At 47.0% G+C, this 23,699-nt stretch overlaps 1 protein-coding gene across 14 annotated transcripts in view; it reads left to right on the top strand.

The window, feature by feature from the left end:
• The window catches only part of LOC100060608 (immunoglobulin lambda variable 1-40), a 765,973-nt gene that overhangs the window by 523,503 nt on the left and 218,771 nt on the right, over window positions 1–23,699 (top strand). Inside the window, exons 1-2 of one of the 14 annotated variants that reach the window (XM_070276171.1) lie at window positions 21,331–21,484; window positions 21,633–21,916. The exons of 12 other annotated variants lie outside the window; for them this stretch is intronic. In XM_070276171.1, the coding sequence (XP_070132272.1) occupies window positions 21,439–21,484; window positions 21,633–21,916 (330 nt within the window). In that variant the 5' untranslated portion in view covers window positions 21,331–21,438. Of the gene's footprint in view, window positions 1–21,330; window positions 21,485–21,632; window positions 21,949–23,699 lie in introns of those variants that run through there. One more of the 14 variants, XM_070276169.1, reaches the window with a different exon arrangement.

Here is a 23,699-nt window from a genome sequence, read left to right as displayed (position 1 = left end):
TCTGAGGGCTCTTCAGAACAGACTCAGAGAGGAGGCAGTACCTGAATACAGAGGACAGGGTGGTGCCAGGAGGGCCCAGGAGGGTTGGGTTGAAGAGGAGGAGGATATGGGGCATGGTTAGCAGCAGGAGAAGGAGGGCCTGACAGGTCAAGCTCTGAGGTCAGTCCCCTGGATGGGAATCTTGACTCACTCATCACTGCCTGGGGACTTTGGGGAAATCATTTAACTTTACAATAATGGCATGCTCCTCATCAGACTGGAGGGAAGTTTGACCTTTGGCAGAGGGCTGCTGGTGGGTTATTGTGATGTCTGGTTGGGAGGGTGCAGGTAAGAACTCACCAAAGGTCTGGCATCTATTGAGGGCTTGGAAATGTTGAAATATCAATACAGGTAAGATGACATCATACTGGCAGCAGCAAGGGGCACTGTGGCTCTTGCTTTGTAGAACCTAATCCATCTAGGTCCCCTGGCTGTGCTCAAGTGCAATGGGCATGTCTGATGTTTCCTTTGCAGACACTCTTATTGTGCAGAATCAATTCCCCACTGTAAAACACACATCTGGCACTTCTTCTGAACTCGGGAAATTACCAACAGGATGTCATTATGCCCAGTGCTCAGACAAGAGTGCAGACAGAGGGAATGGATAATAGATATGTATTCAACGTTCCTCCCTCTTCAGCTGCAAGAAGAGAGGATAAGTGTAGAGGTGAGAGGGGGCAGTCCAGCTGGGCAGGCTCAGGGCAGAGCTCCTGTGAGACCCCTCCACCATGGACTGGGTTCCCTTCGACCGCGTGCCCCTCAGTTTCTCCACAAGTCAAATCACCCTAGGCCACTGAGGTGTATCCCTCTCTGAAATTTCCCTCCAAGCACAGTCCCAAGTGACATCAGTCCAGTCTCAGTGCATTGAGCATCATTGTGGTATTTTCTGTTTCCAGGTCTCTGTGCTCTGCTTGTGCTGACCCCGCCACCATCTGCATCTGCCTCCCTGGGAGCCTCAGCCAAGCTCACCTGCACACTGAGCAGTGAGCACAGTGCCTACTCTATTCACTGTATCAACAGAGACAAGGGATGGTCCCTGGGTACGTGATGATGGTTAGCAGTGACAGAACCCACAGCAAGGGGGATAGGATCCCTGACTTCTTCTCAGGCTCCAGTTCTGGGGCTGACTGCTACTTAACCATATCCAAAATCCAGTTGAAAGACAAGGCTGAGTATCACTCTGGTGAGAGCCATACAATTGGTGGACAGAATGAGTAAGAAACAGTGATGCAGACAAAAGGGAAGAGAAGCTGAAACCTCCTTCCTCCCTGTCCCTTGCTGCCCTGAGGACTCAGGGTGAGCTTCTTCTTGTCACCCTATGGGACACTGAGACCTTTGATTCTTCTCCTTGCAAACCTCATCATCCTGCACCTCCTCTCTTTGACAACACTAAGAAGAGACCGATGCAGGTCAAAATTTAGGTGATTGTCAACCGGACATCTATTTTCTCCAGCAGATGCCTGTGGGGACAACGCTGAGAGAGACTAGACCAGCCCAGACCAAAATGACTCTGAGTGGCTACACTGAGATGATTGTGTCAAAAAAGAACCCTTGGCCATGTCAGGGAGGAAGACATTTCCTCTACCCACTGTGTGTTCTCCTGATCTGAGAACAAATTAAATTCACATGAGACAGAATAACAGGAGAAAATTAAACAAAGCTTTATAACATGTATACATGGGAGAGGCTCAGGCAGGCAGAACAACTCGCCAAAATGGCTGAAGACACCCCCTTATATATCATCTTCAGCTAAAGACAAAGGAGGATGTTGGAGGTGGGGGGAGTCACTTACAGGAGGGTCCGAGACAAGTGCAATAAAAAGATGCAGATTTAAGTCCTTGCCTTTGGCATTGATTAAGAGTTTCTAGAGATAAGGTCATACCTCCTTCCTGGTACAGAGAGGGAGACACCTTTACAGATGGAGATTTCCTGTACAATGTAAATATTTCTTAACAAAGGGTAAGTAAACTCTGCTTTTCAGAGTTCCTTTCCTGTCTGCAGTTTATTGAAAGTAACCAGCCCCAAATAATCCTCATGCCAAAGAGACATATCTTGGGATGGCCAATTCCCATCCCCCACAGCCTCTGTGCTCCCAGCATGGGACTCTGCTTCGGGAAAAGACATGGATCTCAGGGGAAGAGGGGTGACCATCTGCAGCTGTCATGTCTTGACTCCAAGTGCACTGTGGTGTATAGCAGGACTCCTGTCAGGGTTGAGGGCTCTAATGGATGCACTTTGCACTCAGGGGAGGCTGGACAGAGAGACATGAACCCCATGGTGAGTGCTGAGCTGGGGACCAGTAGGGAAGCACCCTGCATGTTAAGAGGTCTATGGAAGGACCTACACGGAAGGTGACTTGGGCTTCTCCAGCTGTGGCAGATTGTCAGCTTGGAGTGCCAAGAAGAGCTAGACATTTTGCCCACAGGACTCTTCCAGGGACAGAGCAGGACCATGCCCACAGGGATAGCAGCAGGATGTGAGGGACAGGAGACACTGAGGTGGAAAATATGTTGACTCCCTGAGTCTCAGTCCTGTGGGTGATCCACCTCAAGTGCATTTGGGAGGGGGCTGGTGTCCTGGATATGTGGATTTCCTCTATAACTTTTCCAGCATGTGAAAAACAAGCATCTTTCACACACACCGTATCTTTGTGTCAATATGGAACAGCCATATTGACGAGGTAACACTGGTCCCTGGGCACTGGCCTGAGCAAGGTCAGGTGGGATTTCAGGGATGGAACCCAGAGGGTCAGGCTGGATACCAAGTCAGAGCTCTGAGATGGAAATTCCAGGAGCTGCCTATGGCCTGGACAACTCTCAAGGATTCCAAGGGAGAGGAGATGGCTGGTCTCTCTGGGAGTGGACAGGATTCAGAAGGAGTATGGAGAGATGGACATCAGGGCTCAGTCCTACAGTGACATGTGTCAGCCTTTGGTTGGCTGAGTCACCAGGGTCACAGAGCCATCTCCCATCCTCTACACTCCATTAAACGGTTGTTCTCTACTAAAGATTTGCACTGCCTTTGTCCCCAACAAGGTCTCCCATGGGGTCCTACAGTGGGGAGATTCCTCCACAAGTTACACTGTAGGACAGGGAGTCTGGAGGACTGTGGGGAAATAAATCCCAACCCCAGTGTGGACCACATCACATCCAGGCCACCTTGGTCTTGTAGTGCTATCAACTTTGAAGAACGTCAGCAGTAACCTCTGATGGATGGACAGAGGGACAAACTGCTAGAAGTGATGGCAGTGATTGGAAAGGGGAGGCTGTGCTGAGATAATGGCCAAGCAGTGACAGAGCTGCCACTACAAAGTCTCGTCTCAGATGGACCAAGGGCCATGAGAGGCCATTTGTTATGGTCAAGGTTACAACAGGGTCAGGAACTCATCCGAGGACACTGTCAGCTCTTGTCGTATGAAAATGACAATGAACTTTTGAAGCATGAGAGTCCCTTCCTGGGTTGTGCCATACCCATGTATTTGTCCAAACAGATGTCAGGTGTTCCTGAAAGCTGGAGTAACAGTTTTTGTCAAAAATACCTGTTGCTATGGCCTTAGAAGGTTCTCAAGAATGGACATAATACATCGTCATTGTCACATTTGGGGAATCTCTAAAGCTTGAGAAGCTGTTGACAAATAGCTCCAGAGAGCCACTGAAACAGGGCCCAGGACCTGCACGTGGAGGCATGTTGAAGCTGCTGTGGCTGTGAGTGTGACAGGGCAGGCTGGGCAGGTGGGCTGGAGTGAGAGTGTGCTGGAGGAGGGGCCCTTCCCCTCTGGCTCCTCCTGCATCTCCCACTCTCTGCCTCTGACTTTGTTTCTCTCTCTGGATTTCTCCTGTTACACATCTTCTATTTATCGTCCAGTACATCTTTATCCTATGTGGTTCCTTTTATATGCACTCTTTTCCGATTTTCATTTCCTCTCCATTTTGCCTGTGCGTCTGTCTTTTATCCTTCATAATCTTAATACTAAAACTAATGACACTCTGTCTGTCACTGTCCTGGGTCTCCTGGTTGAGGACAAGAATCCTGACCCCTCCCCTGCAGGATGGAGTCCTCCTTCCACAGAGGCTGGGGTGTCAGCAGCTGCAGCTCCAGGACTTGCTTGTGCTGAAGAGACCTGGCACAGTGGGGACCTTCCCTTCCTGGTGACAGGTTACATCTAGTGACCTGTGAGTGTGGTGGGATGGAGGCAGGGCCCCCACCCATTCGGTGGGTTCTGAAGGGCACCCCCAGCACCAGAGCCCCATTATTTCTACTGTGGGTCCTGTTGTGTCAGACATCAACATCCATCTCCGCCCACATCCGCTTCCTTCCTCTCCTCAGGGTGTGTTCTCTGGTTCATCTAGAACTCCTGCAAGCTAGTCTCCATGTGACACTTGGCTCCTGGAAACCTCCACCTACCAGGACTTATTTTCTTTTATTATGTCATAATTACATAATTTACATCCTCTAGGATACAGCACTTTTAGTGAACAGTTGTGTGAGTTTTGACAAATCCATACAGAGGTGTAAGCACTTCCACAACCATGATGTGTAACAGTTCAATCATTATCCACAGATCCCCACCCTCTTGGTAGTTGCACTCCGCTGCCGCATCCCAGCTCACAACTCCAGATCTGATGTCTGTCATCACAGTTTGGTCTTTGCAAGAACATCATATAAATATTATGTTTCATTCTCATAGTGTTTTCATTCAGGCTTCTTTCACTCATCATAATCCATTTGGGATGCATCCATGTTCTTGCATGTTAATAGTTCATTCCATTTTCACTGTGAGTAGAATTCCCTTGCACAGATGAACTACAGTTTGTGTTTCAATTTCCCAGTGAAGTGACACTTGGCATATTTCCATGTTCCACTCTGGCAATTTCAAATAAAACTTTTAGGACCTTGTTTTGTTTTTTTTGTGGACATGAGTTTTCATGTCACTTGAATAAATACTTAGGAAAGGAATTTCAGGGTCATACGGTAGATATATGTCAAACTTTCTCAGAAATCAACAAATTGTTTTCCAACGTCGATGCTGGCTTTGCATTTTCATTATAACCAGGCGTTTACGAGCCTTCCAGTTGTTCCGCATTCTCACTAACACTAGCTTCTCAGGTTTTGTTTAAACCTTATTAACATATCTGTAGTGATATCCCATCACGTTTACAGTTTTCATTTCTTTAGTGACGTGAAACCTTGAGCATCTTTAAGGTGCTTATTTTCATCGTTGTGTTTTGTTTAGTGAAGATTTCGATCAAATACTTTGTCCATTTTCAAATTCAGATTCCCCCGGTGACTTTTACTCAACTGTGTGTGTGTGTGTGTGTGTGTGTGGGTGTGGGTGTGGGTGTGGGTGTGGGTGTAGGTAGATTGATGTGATTTTATCCTCTGAGTAGGTTCATATGTCCACACCACAGTTAAGAGACAAAACAGTTCCATCTCCACAGGGAGCCCTCGTGTTGTCATTTTATAGCAGCATCCACTTCCTCCCTCCTATGTGCCCTGCACTGCCCCTAACCTTTGGCATCCCTAACTGATTCTACATTTCTAAAATTTTCTTTTCAGAAATGACTTGGACAACTAAAAAATACAGTTTTATTGTGTGTAGCCTTTTGGGATTGGCATTTTTCACTCTGCATAAGCCACTGTTCATTCATCACCATAATGTGTTGAAACATCCTTTTCATCGATGAGTGCTATTCCATGGCCTCAGTGTAACAAAGTCTCTTTACCAATCCACCCATTGAAGGACATCTGGATTGTTCTTACCTTGAGGTATTGTAAATAAGGGTGTCTGAACATTTGTTCATAGTTTCTCTATGAAAATGTTTTCATTTTGAAATAAATGCCCAAGAGTACATTTGCTGGGTTCCATGGTAACCATAATTTAACTTTTCTGAAGAATCTCTCATATCCTTTTCCAGAGTTGCCGCAGCATTTCACCTTCCCATCAGGAGACATAAGTGATCCGGTTTCCCTACATCCTCGCCAACAATTAGATTTGTAACTATTTTTATTGCAGCCATTCTGAGAAGTATGTAGGGAGATCTCCTTGTTTCTTTATGTGCATTTCCCTCATGGTTAGTGAGGAACGGCCCTTATTGTGCTCTTTGCCATCTCTGTGTCCTCCTCTGTGTGATGTTTGGTCTTGCTAATTGCCTATGTTAAGAATGGATTTTATTTTTACGGTTTACTTTTGAAGGTGCTTAATGGTCTCTATACCATATTCCTTCATTGCATATGGGATTTTCAGATGTTTTTCTCTGTTACTTGTTTTGTTCATCCTCTTTAGAAAGTCTTACAAAGAAAAATATATTAAATTTAATGAGGTACAATGTATTGATCATCCTTTTACCAATCATGATTCTGGTGTCATCAAAGAATTCTTAGTCACCTTAGATACCAGAGGTTTCTCCTACTTCTCCTCAAACCATAAAAAAGACTTGCCTAAGAGGCACATAAGCAATTTCTCTGTATCTGGTCATGATGTTTCGCGTCTCATACAACAGCATGACCAATGTCCCTACAAGCTCCCACTTCACCACTGCCCAGTCCACAAACATGGATGACCCATCACTAGAGCAGGACTGAGGGCTTCTCCCCAAGCCCAGAGGGGAAGCCCAGGGCACAGACTGAGGTATGTGAGTATGTTCTGAGGACAGGTGTCTGGACTTTCTCACTCAACACAAAGAGAGTTCTGTGGGCTGAGGGACAGGCCTTGGGGATAAGACCCACTTTCACAACCTCTTTAGGCTGAGCCATTTTCTGATCAGGACAGAGAAACTCAGGGAGGCCACAAAAAAGAGGAAGTAGATTTGCATTTCTTCTAGACAATAAGAGAGGCCCTGAGGCACATCCCCAGCTGTGGGCTCAGAGGCAGAAGTCTGGGGAATCTCCACCATGGCCTGGACCCCTCTCTTGTTAGCCTTCCTCACTCTCTGCACAGGTGATGCTTCCCAGGGCTCAGCCCCTAAAGAGACTATGGAGCAGCCTGGCTCTGACCTTCAGCTCTGCAGAAGGGAGGCTGCAGGGTGTGTGGCCTCTGGGAATGAGACCCTCATCATTACACTCACCTCTATTCTCCTCTCTTTAGGTCCTATGGCCTCTTCGGAGGTGACTCAGCCATCTGCGGTGTCTGTGGCCTTGGGACAGACAGCCACCCTCACCTGCCAGGGAGACTACTATGAAAGATATATTGTTAACTGGTACCAGCAGAAGCCAGGCCAGGCACCTGTGCTGGTCATCTATGCTAATAGTGAGCGGCCCTCAGGAATCCCTGAACGATTCTCTGGCTCCAGCTCATTAGGCACATCCACGCTGACCATCAGCGGGGCCCAGGCTGAGGATGAGGCTGACTATTACTGTCAGCCAGCAGATGCTCATCGTTCTGAATCTCACAGTGACACAGGCTGATGGGGAAGTGAGACACAAACCTCTTCCCCATCTGTGTCACACTCTCCTCCAGCCTCAGGAGGACTGTAGAAAAAGACATGAACAGGTCTTTCCCAGGTCCCAGATCTGAGATGCCCAGGCGGCCCTGTCCTGCCAGCCCTCCAGGCAGGCTCTTTGGAGGATGGATCAGGACTGGATTTAGGGCTGGTGGGACCAGGTTGTTCTGATGTTTCCTGGGAAAGTATGTGAATTGTGGACAGAAAGACTAGATGGACAGGCAGAGGGAGGAGATATATGGCCATTAGTCCTTATGTCTGAATTCCCAAATGGGAGTGACTGGACTACATATTAGTCGACCTTTCCTGCATAAGTGACTATAACTGCCAAGACCAGCTCGTCCGCTGAAGCCTCTGACTCCCATTACAGCCTGGGCCTCTGAAGGAAGAAAACTAAGGTAGTGGACACTGTACTGTCTGCCTAGACCCCCTCTTCAGGGCTCACAAACCCACCCTACAGTGATAGGAGCCCTGGATGTTCACAGCTGTGCCCTCACTGGGAAGTACCTTTATCGGCAAATAATTGCGTCCCCTAAGCTTCTGTTCCTCTCTGTGCGACCCAGCTCCAGTGTCTGCCTGATGCCAAGAGCCCAAGGTCCTGCCTCAGTTCAAGATGACCTTGCAGAGACTCCCAGCTGAGATCTCATTTCCACCACATTGCAGGTCTGCCCAGTCTTCCCTCCATTCTTTATTCATGAGAGATCTCCTCAAAATCTTATTGCATGCAATTCTTCATGTCACATTGTGCTTTCAGGAAACAAAAGAGAAAATAAAAGTTCAGAGGGAAGAATATAAAGGAAGAGAGATCTCCAGAGAGAGAAGCCTGGAGTTCTGCACATATTCCTAAGAGGACAGGTGTGGGAGGAAACTGCATGAGTTTGAGAAAAGAACCAGAGACACTGGAGGAACATTCTGCAGGGCTCACACTCACAGTCATGCAGTGCTTGTTCCCCAGTCAGAGGGGAAAGATCCTACTTAAGGCATCAGTTTGACCAGGCAGCAGATGTGTCTGCTGTGGGGAAATTTAACCACAAAACAAATTTGGTTCTGCTGTCACCTAAAAGCTCTACAAGCAGGTTGAGAATGGATGGACCTGTGTCCAGGTAACTTTACTGATACCAAAAAAAAAGAAAAATGACAGCGAGAGAAATATGAATATGCAGGACACAGTAAGGAAAAATTCACAATACCTGGCATTCTATCAAATATTTCTTATATAGAATCAGGAAAATAAGAGCAATAATAGGAACAAAAATCAATTACCCTAAACTGACCCTAAAATTGAACAAATGATACAATTTATAGACATGGAAACAAAAGCAATTTCTATAAACTATATTCCGTGTGTTCATGACTGCAGAGGAAAGATTGTATGTGTTAGTGGTGACATGCACATACACACAGGTGCAGGTTGATCTCCTGGCACTGCTTTAGAAGCGCTACATGTATAATATATAAATGCTCCCAAATCAATATTGTAACCTTCCACCCTAAGATACTGTAAAAAGAAGAGAAGACTGAAACAAAATCTGGCATAAGGAAGTAAACGATAAAGTTGAAATAAAGGATCAAAATAGAAACACACTAGAGAAAATAAAAAAATAAAATTGGTTCTTTGCAAACATCAATGATATTAACAAACCTTTAAGTTGGCTGATCATTACTAAAAAAGACTAATTACTAAAACTGAGGAGTAAAGAAGAGCCATTACTACTGATGCTACAGAGATAAAACAGGACTTTAAGGTTGTGAGGGATTAGGACAAAAAAATGCATGCCAAAAAATTAAATGAAAAGGACAAATTCCTAGAAATGTGCAAATTACCACAACTGTCTGAAGAAAAACATGGACAACATAATGAAATCTGCAGCAAGTAGAGTGATTAAATTAGTAATCAAAGATTACCCATGAAGACGGGCGGCCCTGTGGTTTAGTGGTTGGTTTGTGTGCTGAGCTTCGGTGGCTCTGATTGTGGGTACAGATCCTGGGCACAGACCTGGCACCACTCATCAGGACATGCTGTGGCAGCATCTCACATAAAATAGAGGAAGATCAGCACAGACGTTAGCTCAGCAGTAATCTTCCTCAAGCAAAAAGAGGAAGATTGGCAACAGATGTTACTTCAGGGCCCATCTTCCTCACACACACACACACACACACACACACAAAGACAATTAGTACTCACAGAGAAGGACATAGACAAAGATGGTTTCATTTTAAAACTCCATGAAATATTTAAAGAAGAATTAATGCCAATTATTCACTAGCTCTCCAAAAAAAATGAAAGGGGATAGAACACTTACTACCTCACTCTATTAGACCACAAGTACTCAAATACCAAAACCAGAGAAACAGATCAACATGAAGGGAAAGTATAGATCAATAACCTTTAGGGATTTAAACACAATAATGCTTTACAAATTACTATAAAGCTAAACCAGCAACATCAAAAAAAGAATATACACCAGGATAAAGTGGTACTTGTTGCAGGAATGCAAGGTTGTATTAACACCTGGAAATCAGTCAATGGAATGCACCATATTAATGGAATAAAGGAGAAAAGTCACGATCTTCTCAAGAGTCACAATGTTTTCATACAGCAGGCATCACTTCTGGTTGTGTTTCTAGTCCTATTACTGAATCAAACAGGTCAGATTGGGGGTGCTGACATGGGACGGGGTGTTATTCCATGCAAAGAATCTGAATATCCCACACCCAATGTGAAGATTTAATAATAAATGTAAAAGTTGTATAAGTCTATGTTTCTAAATATTCTGGATTTCAGAAACCATTTCCTAGACATGGATTATGGACACAGAATGAAAGGATGACTAGATTCAGGTACTGGTGAGGAGCAGGGTCATGGGAAGAGTTCCAGCCAGAGAGAAAAACATATAGGATCTAAAAGACAGAAGAGAGCAAGATGTGTGAGAAAGTAGGAAGGTCCTGATCAACTGTGGCTGGGCGAGATCAAGGAAAGATCAGGGACCACCTGTTTATGTCTGAATGTCCCACTGGGATATCACTCCCAACATGCCACATATGCACTTGTGAAAAGCCTTTTCCCCACATCCTGGCAGGCTAGACCTGAATCAAGCTCAGTTGACAAGAGCAGGACAGTTACGCCCCAAGAACCAGTTGACCCAGGAAGGACTCAGGGAGACTAGCAGGAGGAAGTAAGAGTTTCCCTGGTATCCTAGACCCTAGCTTCTGAGACTTCAGTGAGCAGCGAGTGCCCTGGGGGTCTCCACAAGATATAGATGCAGCTGCAGCAGGTCAGGATAGGGCCCAGGAATCTACACATCTATCACCTTCCAGGGGAGCCTGTGCTGCTGGTCCTCGAAGGACCACACTTTGAGTGGCTTCACTCCTGCTCACCTGCTTCTCCCAGCTCTGGTGAGAGTTACCACAGGAAGACACAGTCTGTGAAGCTCAGGGGACCTGCTGTCCCTCCCACCCAGGTTCATGGGCTCTTGGCCCTGCTCTCAGCTCTGTCTACATTTCTCCCTCCCATCAGACTAGGGGTCTGAGTCTCCTGACTCAGCCTCCCGAGGCATCTGGAGCTTCTGGGCAGATTGTCTCCATCTCCTGTGCTGAAGCAGCAGTGACTTTTGGGGTTATAGTTGTGTCTCCTGGGACCAACAATTCCTGGCACAGCCTCACAGGACTGAGCATTGGTCAAGAATCAAACTTCACAGATTCTAGACTCAAACTCTGGCAACATGTCCTCTCTGAGCATCCTTCAGTTCCCATTCAGCCATGAGGCTGATTTTTATTGCTGTTCCTATGCAGGGTTGGGTGGGGGCTCTTTCTCACTGCTTCTTAGTGATGAGGAAGTGAGTCAAATCAGTCCTGTGCTGGCCCTCCTCCGCTGCTGTACCCTGTTTTGCTGTCAGCTCCTCTGGAATGCATCGCTTTCTAGGTTCAAGACTGAAGAAATAAAGCCCCCTCTTCTCTGCCACCACTTGACAAAGAGTTCGTTGAGGCCACTTGGGAACAAAGGCTCTGTCCCTTACTGTGGTCTGTGTGCTCAGACACCACTTGATGTGCTCAAGAGAGGCAGGTACCAATGTCGTCCAGATAGTCAGAGCCCAGGCTGGGACAGTGCAGGGGAATTACAATGAATTCCTCCCGTAGAGACTGTTATCTGCTCCGCACTGGGGTGGGGACGTGTGTGTCCAGCTTTTCAGATCTGTCCTCTCTTCACACTACCAGAAAGAGAAGTGTGGAGACAGGTGACCTGGGCCTGACTTTTGCCTTTAACCTGAGGAAGGAGATCCTGGGAATTTTTCCACCCCATGTGAGGTCAGGTCTGGCCTGTAACCAGTACACTTGGAGTCCTGAAGGATCCATGGGTCCTACCATCAAAGTTGCCCCACTCCTGCTCATAAACCCCTTTCTTCACCCCATGGTTTATCTCAGCACCCTGCTCCTCAGCAATGCTCCAAGATCTACTGAACCTTACCTTATTGACACAAGTTATCCTGCAAGCTTCTGTTTAAAAGTGCCTTTCTCAGGGAGACCATCCATGAAATAGAGACTAAGTGAGATGATTTTCCAGAATGTTCTCACAGGACCCTGTATTTCTCCTGTTGCAACTTTTAGCATGTGTCTTATCTCATTGACATCTTTGTCTTGGTCAGACTCTTTTCTGTGAGGGAGAGTTGTACACATGGCCCAGCAAGGTAGATCCTGGAATATTTTCAGTGCTGTTCATAAGTCACATTGGAAATCACAGAATGTTCTGATGGGACAGGATATGACTCTGTGTGCATTGCTCCCCACCATGGGAGCATGGGAATGCAGGGGTCTTTGCTTACAGAAGAGACTGTGCTGCCTGGGGACTAGAGACAGGCTCCTGGGAGGAGAATGGACACTTTAGGGGAGGGAAGCACCTGGCAGGTGGCCCCTCCCAGGGGGTTGTGATCATAGACACAAAGCAGATTGAAGGAGCCCATCCCTGCTGCTGAAGTCCTGAGAGCACAGCTCTAGAAGAACTGAGTTAGCTTGCTAGGGCAGCTGTCACAAAGTACCACACACTGGGGGCTGACAATAGAGGTTTCCTGTTTCACAGTTCTGGGTTTAAAAGTCTGAGATCGTGGTGTCACATTCCTGCAGGCTTGGTGAGTCAAGGAGTTGAAAGAAGATTTCTTGGACTCTGAAGGTCTGGCAGTAATGCTCTTTTATTCAGAGATTGGCATGGAGTAGCATGGTGACAGGACCCATGGGCAGTAAGAGCTGCAACATGGGGACAGGTACCATGGGCAGTAAGAACTGCCATGGATTGAGGGCATGCTTAAACTTATAAGGCGTAGATATGTGGGTTATTTGTTTACCAGATGAAGGAAAGATGAAGTATAAAAAAAGTGGTTAGAATGGTACCACTGCAGGTGGGGTCTGGTTATTGGGTGGTCACATAACTTTAGATAAGAATCAAATCGGATTAAGACACGATATCCTATGCTTTCTGGAGAAAGATATCGATCGGTATGTAGGACAAGTCACCTTGAGCTTCTCTCCCCGGGGCAGCCTTGATCCTCATTGGCAGGGTTCGTGTTCTTGTGTGCTGTGAAGGAGAATCTGATCCAGGCCTCTCTTCTAACTTCTGGTGGCTTGCTGGCAATCATTGGCGTTCCTTGCTTGAAGATTCTGCCTCCAACTTCATATGGGATTCTCCCTTGTGAGTGTCTCCAAATTTTCTTTTTTGTAAGCACACTTGTCAAATAGGATTAGGGGTCCATCATCCTCAAGTATGATCTCCTTTGAAATTACCTAATTACATCTGCAATGATTCTATATCCAATGAGGTCCAATTCAGAGGTAATGGGATTCGCACTTCGATATCTGGATTTGAGAGGAATCACAAATTAACTAAAACAGTGTGTCTGTCATGGTTTGGCCCTCCCTTCCCTCGGGGACAAGCTTCTAGGTGCACAGCTCTGCAGGGTGCTGCGGCACCACAGATTTCTCATGGCTTCAGGTGGGGCATGAAACTGAAAGAACAGAAGAACCCTGATCATCCCCTAAATGACTCGTCTCTTGTCAGTGATGTCCAGGCTCCATCTCATAATAAGCAAACCTCTGACACAAAGAAAGTGTCAGAGTGACCTCCCAGCCAGACCCTAGTGCACAAGAAACCCCATTTCTTCAGCGGGGAGTGGGGGCGAGTGCAGCTTTCCCGTGGCAACTGCCTCCCTGGCAGAATCCCTGGGACCCCAGGCTGATCTGCTTCTCCTCCAACCACAAGTCCTCCTGAGCCAGCTCGGCTCTGCTGGGGACATGGTGTCCGTAAGACCCTGTGAACTTCCCCTGTGCACTCTGCACTACCCGGATGGCTCAGAGGAGCTGCCCCTGCTCTCTCTGCCCAGTGTCCTTTCCCCTCAGTGACACCATCCCAGTCCTGAAGCCCATCAGCCCTCGCCTGCACACTGCTGAAATTAGTTAGAGACCTCAACTAAAAAGGAGTCAGGAAGGCCTGTAGGGGGAGCTCTCACACCTCTAATAGAGCATCAATTACTCCAAAGAGGAGCTTCATCTCCAACAGGAAGTATAATGACTTTACTGCTGAGGGAAAATTTCTGTCCCCAGCCAGGAACAGCTCAGCAAGAGAAGCCATCGCCTCTCTAAACTCTTAAAGTGCTACTTAACCCAGTGGACTTTCTTTAGAATGGCCCCTCCCACTCCCCAAGTTATCTATCAAAGCAGCTCCCTTCCTTTTTTTGTGGATTTGTCTGTTGTTCGCCATAGTCTGCACATCATGAATTGCAATTATTTTGGCCATTTCTGAATAAAGTCGTTTTGAGATTCAAATAACAGGTGAATATGCTTTTTGAGTTGACACACCCAGGCCTGCATGCTGCCCTCTGCAGACAGGTCAGAGGACACACACTGATGTCAACATGGGCAGTTCAGGTTTAGAGGTTCTAACCCCCTCCCTGAATGAGGAGTCACAAGCAGGGCTGATCTAGTGAGACATGAGGATGAGATGACCCACGTCACAGGTCTGCACAAGCACAGACGAGTTCTCTGTAGTTCTGCCCTGACATCCTGTGATGTCCTGTCAGAGAAACACGGCTGTACCCCTGAACCCAAAGGATCCACAAGCAGGACAGGGGGAAGTGAACTGTGCGAAAGGCAGTGCATCTGTGGGCATGTGTGTGCATGTTTGTGTGCAAGTGTGTGCGCATGGGTGTGTATTTTACTGTGGCCAGGAAATGTTCTCAATTTCCATTGTCCCAAGGCTAAGACTTTCTGTTTCCATAACTTTTATCCTTCCGTTCTTCCGGCATCATTGCTTTGTATTAAGTATAAGAATAAGGATTAAGTATATCATTAGGAGGAGGAGGAGGAGGAAACGTTCACATGTGCTCAATATGTATCAAGCACCATCTAAAACACTTCATGTTTATTAAACTGTTTAATCACAAATCCTCTATGAACAAGCATTCTCATCATCACCCAGTTTTACAGATGGGAAATCTGAGGCACGGAGGGATGAGCAACCTGCCTGAGGTCAGAGCTAGGAAGAGGCCGACCCAGCAGCAAACCCAGGTCTTCTGACCCTAGAGTCCCTGGTCTTCACCACCATCCTGTGGCCTCTCATTGTACTTTCAAAGCTGAGACTTGGCCCCTCCTTAAGTTGCCAGAAAGTTCTCTCTTGTATTTCAAAAGAAAATAACTGATATTATGACCTTGCCAGACAGCCCTGTACTATTGAAATAAAATTGGAGACACTTATGTAATTGATAAATTTAAAGGAGCCACTTTTTAAAAAAAGAGAAGAAACAGGTGGAATTATTTTTCATACAATATTTTGTTTAACTCAAGTAGTTCAATATGAATTAAGTGTAAAAATACTGATATGTTTTACATTACTTTTATAGTATGTCCTTTAAATGTGCTGGGTATCTCAGAACTACAGCACATCTCTCCTGGGACTACCCACATTTCATGCTCACAGCTACATGTGACTTTTGGCCACCACACGACAGAGCAGGTTAAATGGATGAGGTTGCCTTGGGGTAACTGTCCCTGCAGTGTGTACTCACATCCACCAGGGGGCGAAGGAGGGTCCCATGACCAAGAGCCACACAGGGAGGAATGGCTACTCCATTTTCCACCCAAACTAGGAGTACTGAGGCCACCTAGAAGTGAGGGAATTTTTATAACATGTGCCCATACAACTTCTGTTCTTAAAAACAATATATTAACATATAACTACAATATTAAAGGTGAATGTGAGCCATGAGCACACATTTTCATTAGTCAGTGTAATGAAGGACAATAGTCCGTGTGAATTTTTTATGAATCTTGCGGCAACCTTCCCTTTGAGTGGGAAGGTCATTTCCGCAAACCTCATGACAAGTCAGTAAGCTATATTTTGTGCATAGACCTAGAAAGGAAGGAAGATTTTAAAACATACTTTGTTGTACTTGCATAACTCTTGGTGGTTTTCCACAAAGACATACATTTGCTTAATTCACAAGCACAGATCATTTTTATGAAGGTCAGTTCTCCCACGATGGTACTAACAAGTTCTGTCCCATGTTGGAATGTGACCCAGAAGCAAAGGTGTCAGAACCGGCCTGCAGGTACCATGGGGCAGACTCTGAGGTGAGAAGAGTAAGGAGTGGAGGCATCGAGTTGGGAGGGTGGAGAGGAGCTGTTTGTAACACGCCCAGTGGGATTAGCAGTGCACATGTCTGAGGCACGTGGCCCTTATCTCATCTTTGATGATCTCTTCAGACCAAACTGAGGAGTGAGCACATGGGGTCTTCTGTCTGTGCTGAGGTATCAGCATAGTGTTTCACACATTATTTCAATGAAAAACATCTCTAGCATTTTGTGAGTGAATTAGCGTCATCGCATCCTCAGCAGTGTGAGGTTGGAAAACAAATACATTTGTTCAACATAGGAGGTAAAATATGCATCTTGCGAATCATGTTTGTAAAAATTAAAGAGTTTCTGTTCATACTCTGAGAGAAGTCCAAACTCAACAGCCTTGGCCGTGTTAGAAACGGAATCCTCATCCTAACTTGTCAGGAGAAGATCCTGATAGGAGGAGCCAAAGTAGGCATCTGATACTCCCAATGTCCTGCTGACATGTGCTCCTGTGTTGCCTGTGTTTCCTGTGATGAAGGGAGCAGAGGGAGTGGCCCCACCTTGGCCCACAGACAGATCATGTTTCACTGGGAAACACAGATTCCAACACCATGAAGATCTGAGGGCTCTTCAGAACAGACTCAGAGAGGAGGGAGCACCTGAATACAGAAGAGAGGGTGGTGTCAGGAGGAACCAGGAGGGTTGGGATGAAGAGGAGGAGGATATGGGGCATGGGTAGCAGCAGGGGAAGGAGGTCCTGACAGGTCAGGCTCTGAGGTCAGTCCCCTGGATGGGAATCTTGACTCACTCATCACTGCCTGGGGACTTTGGGGAAATCATTTAACTTTACAATGATGGCACCCTCCTCATCAGACTGGAGGGAAGTTTGACCTTCAGCAGAGGGCTGCTGGTGGGTTATTGTGATGTCTGGTTGGGAGGGTGCAGGTAAGAACTCACCAAAGGTCTGGCATCTATTGAGGGCCCAGAAGTGTTGAAATATCAATACATGTAAGATGACATAATCCTGGCAGCAGCAGGGGGCACTGTGGGTCTTGCTTTGTGGAAGCTAATCCATCCAGTTCCCCTGGCTGTGCTCAAGTGCAAAGGGCATGACTTTTGCGTACTTTAACGACACTTTTATTGTGTAGAATGAAGTCTCCACTGTGAAACCCACACCTGGCACTTCTTCTGACCTCAGGAAATTACCAACAGGATGTCGTTAGGCCCAGGGATCAGACAAGAACACAGACAGAGGGAATGGAGAAGAGATACGCATTCAATGTTCCTCCGTCTTGAGCTGCAAGAATAGAGGTTAGGTGAAGAGCTGGGAGAGGCCAGTCCAGCTGGGCAGCCTCAAGGCAGAGCTCTTGCAGGCCCCTGCACTATGGACTGGGTTCCCTTCTATCACCTGCCCCTCATTTTCTCCACAAGTCAGAGCATCCCAGGGCACTCAGGTGTCTGTGTCTCTAACATTTCCCTGCAAGCACAGTCCCCAGGGACAGCTGTCCAGTCTTGGGGCACTCAGCATCATTTTGGTATTCTCTGTATCCAGGTCTCTGTGCTCTGCCTGTGCTGACCACACCCCCATCTACATCTGTCTCTCTGGGAGCCTCAGCCAAGCTCACCTGCACCCTGAGCAGTGAGCGCTGAACTACTCCATTCACTATATAAACAGGGAAGTCCCCTGAGTATGTGATGAAGGTTAACATTAATGGAAGCCACAGCAAGGGGACCGGATCCCTGCCTGCTTCTCAGGCTCCACTTCTGGGGCTCACTGCTATTTAATCGCCTCCAAAATCCAATTTAGAGATTCTGGTGAGACCCATACAATTGGCGGACAGAATGAGTAAGAAACAGTGGCAAAGAGAAAGGGGAAGAGAAGCTGAAACCACCCTACTCCCAGTCCCTTCCTCCCCTGGGGACTCAGGGTGAGCTGCTCCTTGTCCCTCTACATGACCCTGAAAACTTTGATTCTTCTTGAAAACCCCATCATTCTGCACCTCCTCTCCATGAAAACACTAAGAAGGGACCGATGCAGGTCAAAATTTAGGTCATTGTCAACCAGACATCTATTTTCTTCAGCAGATGCCAGTGGGGACATGACTGAGAGAGACTAGACCAGCCCAGGCAGGAAAATGACTCTGAGAGAGAGACTAGACAGAGATGACGGTGTCAAAAAGAACCCTTGGTCTCTATGCTCCCAAGATGGGGCTCTGCTTTTGGAAGAGAGATGGATCTCAGGGGTCCAGGGGTGACCATGAAAGTCATCTGCAGCTGTCACGCCTGAGTCCAGGTGCATTGTGGTGTACAGCAGGAGTTTGTCAGGATTGAGGGCTCTGCCGGATGCACTTTGCTTTCAGAGGAGGCATGACAAAGAGACATAAACCCCATGGTGGGTGCTGAGCTGGGGACCAGAAGGAAAGCACCTTGCATGTTAGGAGGTCTTCGGCAGGACCTACGTAGAAGGTGACTTGAACTTCTCCAGTGGTGGCAGATTATCAAGTTGTGGTGCCAAGAAGGGCTAGACATTTTCCCACTTGACTTCTCCAGGGACAGCAGAGGATCATGCCCACAGGGACAGCAGTGGGATGTGAGGGACACAAGACATTGAGGTGGAAAATATGTGAACTCCCTGAGTCTCAGCCCTGTGGGTGATCCACTTCAAATGCATTTCAGAGGGAGCTGGTTTCCTGGATATGTGGATTTCTTCCATAGCTTTTCTAGTACCTGAGAAACAATCATCTTTCATACACCCATATCTTTGTGTCAACATGGAACAGCCATGTTGAATAGGTAACACTTATCCCTGGGCACAGACCTGAGCAAGGTCAGGTGGGATTTCAGGGCTGGACCCCAGAAGGTCAGACTAGGGTACCAAGTCAGAGCTCTGAGATGCAACTTCCAGGAGCTGCCTATGGCCTGGGTGACTCTCAAGGCTGCTGGAGGAGAGGAGATGGCTGGTCTCCCTGGAAGAGAGTGGACAGGATGCAGGATGAGCAGGGAGAGCTGGATCTCAGGGCTCAGTCCCACAGTGACATGTGTCAGCCTCTGATTGGCAAGAGTCACCAGGGTCACAGGGCCATCTCCCATCCTCTATACTCCACTAAACGGTTGCTCTTTACTAAGTATTTGCACTGACTCTCCCCAACAAGGTCTCCCATGGGTCCCTCCAGTGGGGAGATTCTTCCACTGGTTACACTGTAGGTGAGGGAGTCGGGAGGACCCTGGGGAAATAAATCTAAACCCCAGTGTGGACCACATCACATCCAGGCCCATGTGGGCGTAGTGGTGCTATCAACTTGAAGAAGGTCAGCAGTAGCCTCTGATGGACAAACAAAGGGACAAACTGCTAGAAGTGATGACAGTAAATGGAAAAGGGAGGCAGATAAAGATCATCCCCTGATGTGTTGAGATGATGACCAAGCATTGATGGAGCTGCCACTACAAAGCCTTGTCAGAGAGGGATGGACGACCATTAGAGGTCATTTATTATGGTCAAGGTTACAAACTGGTCAGGGTCTCATCAGATGCTGCTGTCAGCTCTTGCCATGTGAAAGCAACAATGAACTTGTGGAGGACAACAGTGCCTTCCTTGGTTGTGCCACGCCCATGTATTTGTCCTCAGAGATGCCAGGTATTCCTGAGACCTGGAGTTACAGTTTATGTGAAAAGTACTTGTTGCTATGGCCTTAGAAGATTCTCAAGAATGGACATAATGCATTGTCATTGTCACATCTGGGGAATCTCTAAAGCTTGAGAAGCTATTGACAAATAGCTCCAGAGAGACACTGAAACAGGTGTATGTACATTGATGTGGTTTTATCCACTGTATAGGTTAATATGTCCACATCACAGTCAAGATACAAAACAGTTCCATCTCCACAGGGAGCCCTCGTGTTGTCATTTTATAACAACATCCACTTCCTTGCTCCAAGGTGCCCTTCACTGCCCCTAACCCTTATTATCCATTAATTGATTCTCCATTTCTAAAATTTTGTCCTTTCAGAAATGATATATAGAGATAAAAAATAGAGTCCTATTGTGTGTAGCCTTTTGGGATTGGCATTTTTCACTCTGCATAAGCCACTGTACATTCATCCACATCGTTGTAGGCATTGAGTTCATTCGTTTTCATCTCTGAGTACTATTCCATGGCCCCAGTATACTAAAGTCTGTTTACCAATCCACCCATTGAAGGACATCTGGATTGTTCTTACCATGAGGTATTATACATAAGGTTTGTGAACATTTGTACGTAGTTTCTCTGTGAACATGTTTTCATTTTCTGAAATAAATGCCCAAGAGTACATTTGCTGCGTTCTATGGTAACCATAAGTTTACTTTTTAAAAGAATCTCTCATATGCTTTTCCAGGGTTGCTGCAGCATTTCACATTCCCATCAGTAGACATGAGTGATCCAGTTGCCCCACATCCTTGCCAGCAATTAGAATTGTCGCTAATTTTATTGCAGCCATTCTGATAAGTATGTAGGGAGGTGTGCTTGTGTTTTCATGTGCATTTCCTTCATGGTTAAGGAGGAACGGCCTTTCTTGCGCCCTTTGCCATCTCTCTCTCCTCTTCTGTGTGATGTCTGTTCTTGTTAATTGCCTATGTTAAGAATGGATTTTATTTTTACGGTTTACTTTTGAGGGTGCTTAATGTTCTCTATACCATATTCCCTCGTTGCATATGGGGTTTTTGAATATTTTTTCTCTGTTACTTGTTTTTTTCATCCTCTTTAGAAAGTTGTAGAAAGCAAAATGTATTAAATTTAATGAGGTAGAACATATTGATCATCCTTTTACCAATCATGGTTCTGGTGTCATCAAAGAATTGTTACTCAACTTAGATACCAAAGGTTTCTCCTATTTTTTTTTTTCTTCCTAAACCATAAAAAAGACTTGTCTGAGAGGCACATAAGCAGGTTCTCTGTATCTGGTCATGATGTTTCACGTCTCATGCAACAGCATGACCAATGTCCCTACAAGCTCCCACTTCACCACTGCCCAGTCCACAAACATGGATGACCCATCACTAGAGCAGGACTGAGGGGTTCTCCCCAAGCCCAGAGGGGAAGCCCAGGGCACAGACTGAGGTGTGTGAGCATGTGGTGGGGGCAGGGATTTGCAGTTTCTCACTCAACACAAGCCAGAGTTCTGAGTGCTGAGGGACAGGCCTTGGGAATAGGAGCCATTTTCACAACCTCTTTAGGCTGAGCACTTTTCTGATCAGGAAGGAGAAACTCAGCAAGGCCACAAAAAGGAGGAAGTAGATTTGCATTTCTTCTAGACAATAAGAGAGGCCCTGAGGCACATCCCCAGCTGTGGCTTCAGAGGCAGGGCTTTGGGACATCTCCACCATGGCCTGGACCCCTCTCTTGTTAGCCTTCCTCACTCTCTGCACAGGTGATGCTCCCCAGGGCTCAGCCCCTAAAGAGACTATGGAACAGCCTGGCCCTGACCTTCAGCTCTACAGAAGGGAGGCTGCAGGGTGTGTGCCCTCTGGGAATGACACCCTCATCCTTACACTCACCTCTATTCTCCTCTCTTGCAGGTCCCGTGGCCTCTTCTAAGCTGACTCAGCCATCTTCAGTGTCTGTGGCCTTGGGACAGACGGCCACCATCACCTGCAAGGGAGGCGACTTTGAAAGTTTTGTTGGTAGCTGGTACCAGCAGAAGCCAGGCCAGGCCCCTGTGCTGGTCATCGATGCTAGTAATGAGCGGCCCTCAGGGATCCCTGAACGATTCTCTGGCTCCAGCTCAGGAGACACAGCCACGCTGACCATCAGCGGGGCCCAGGCTGAGGACGAGGCTGACTATTACTGTCTGGCAGCAGATGCTTCTGATTATGAAGCTCACAGTGACACAGGGTAATGGGGAAGTGAGACACAAACCTCTTCTCCATCTGTGTCACACTCTCCTCCAGCCCCATGAGGACTATAGACATAGCCATGAGCAGTTCTTGCCCAGGTCCCAGATCTGAGATCCCCAGGCTGCCCTCTCCTCCCAGCCTTCCAGGCAGGTTCTTTGGACGATAGATAAGGACTGTATTTAGGGCTGGTAGGACCTGGTTATTCTGCTGTTTCCTAGGAAAGTATGTGAATTGTGGCCAGAGGACCTGGGTGAACAGGCAGAGTGAGGAGGATATATGGCCATTAGTCATTATGTCTGAATTACCAAGTGGGAGTGACTGGACTACATATTAGTAGACTGTTCCTTGGTTAGTGACCAGAAACGCCAAGGCCAGCTCGTCCTCTGAAGCCTCTGACTCCTGCTACAGCCTGGGCCTCAGAAAGAAGAAAACTAAGGTAGTGGACACTGTACTGTCTGCCTAGATCCACTCTTCAGGGCTCACACACCCACCCTACAGTGCTGGGAGCCCTGGAGGTTCACAGCTGTGCCCTCACTGGGAAGTACTTTATCGGCAAATAATTGCCTCCCCCAAGCTTCTGTTCCTGTCTATGTGATTCAGGTCCCATGTCTGCCCGATGCCAAGAGCCCAAGTGTTACCAAACCTGAAGTGAGTTCGCTCACCCGTTGCACAGCAAGCCAATCTCTGACACCGGGGGTGGTGGAAGAAAGTAGGAATTTTATTTTTGCACAGCACTGAGCAAGGAGAGAGGGCAGCTAACGCTGAAATCACAAACTCCCCGAAAAGCTAAAAGGAAGGCTTTTTTTTTTTTTAAAGATTTTATTTTTTCCTTTTTCTCCCCAAAGCCCCCAGTACATAGTTGTATATTCTTCGTTGTGGGTTCTTCTAGTTGTGATACGTGGGACACTGCCTCAGCATGGCTTGATGAGCAGTGCCATGTCCACGCCCAGGATTCGAACCAACGAAACACTGGGCCGCCTGCAGCGGAGCGCGCGAACTTAACCACTTGGCCAAGGGGCCAGCCCCAAGGAAGGCTTTTTATTTGGGGCTTTAGGTAGGGGAGGGGGAGCATATGGCCTTGCTGGTCTGAGCTTTCCCACCAGCCTGTCTCTGGCCTTGAGACACTTGCAGAGAGGAGGGAGCTCATGACCTTGCTGGTCAGCAGCTTTCCCACCAGCTCGTATCTCTTTGTGGGGAGGAGATGGTCCAGGTGCTTATCCTTGACGGTGTCTGTCTCCATGGATGATAGTGGATTCTGGAGGCAGGAAGCCAGAGAGTAAGCAGGGAATGAGTGTTTTGGTTTTAACCCCATATACGCTGGGTTTAATGTGGGGAAACTGATACCAGGGTCGGTATCAACTTCCCCCCTATATTATGTCCATCCCTCAATCTTGAGGGATTTGGGGAGGTGACCAATCTAGCTACTTCCTGCTGAAATGGGGCGTAGGTCGTTTCATCTCATTGAACCAGTCTTTTAATAAGGTGGTGATGCTGGTGGGCTCCTGAAGTTAGGCCTGTATCATGTAAGTAAGTAACCAGGTATTTAATAAGAAGTTTTTCTAGAGAAACTACAAGAGAAAAACAAGGTTAATGATTGGAGCAAATTATAAAACAGTTTCTGAGCTCAGGGGGCAGCCAATCAAGATTCCTAGAAGTCAGGGTCGAAGCATCTTTTGCAGTTTGAAATGTCTCTGATGGTGTCATCGGGCACTCAGGTAGTGAGTGGCCACTTTTTGAGTGGCTTACACA

The sequence above is a fragment of the Equus caballus genome, chromosome 8 (genome assembly GCF_041296265.1).
Source record: "Equus caballus isolate H_3958 breed thoroughbred chromosome 8, TB-T2T, whole genome shotgun sequence".
NCBI lineage: Eukaryota > Metazoa > Chordata > Mammalia > Perissodactyla > Equidae > Equus > Equus caballus.
This window is presented reverse-complemented; position numbering and strand designations above follow the sequence as displayed.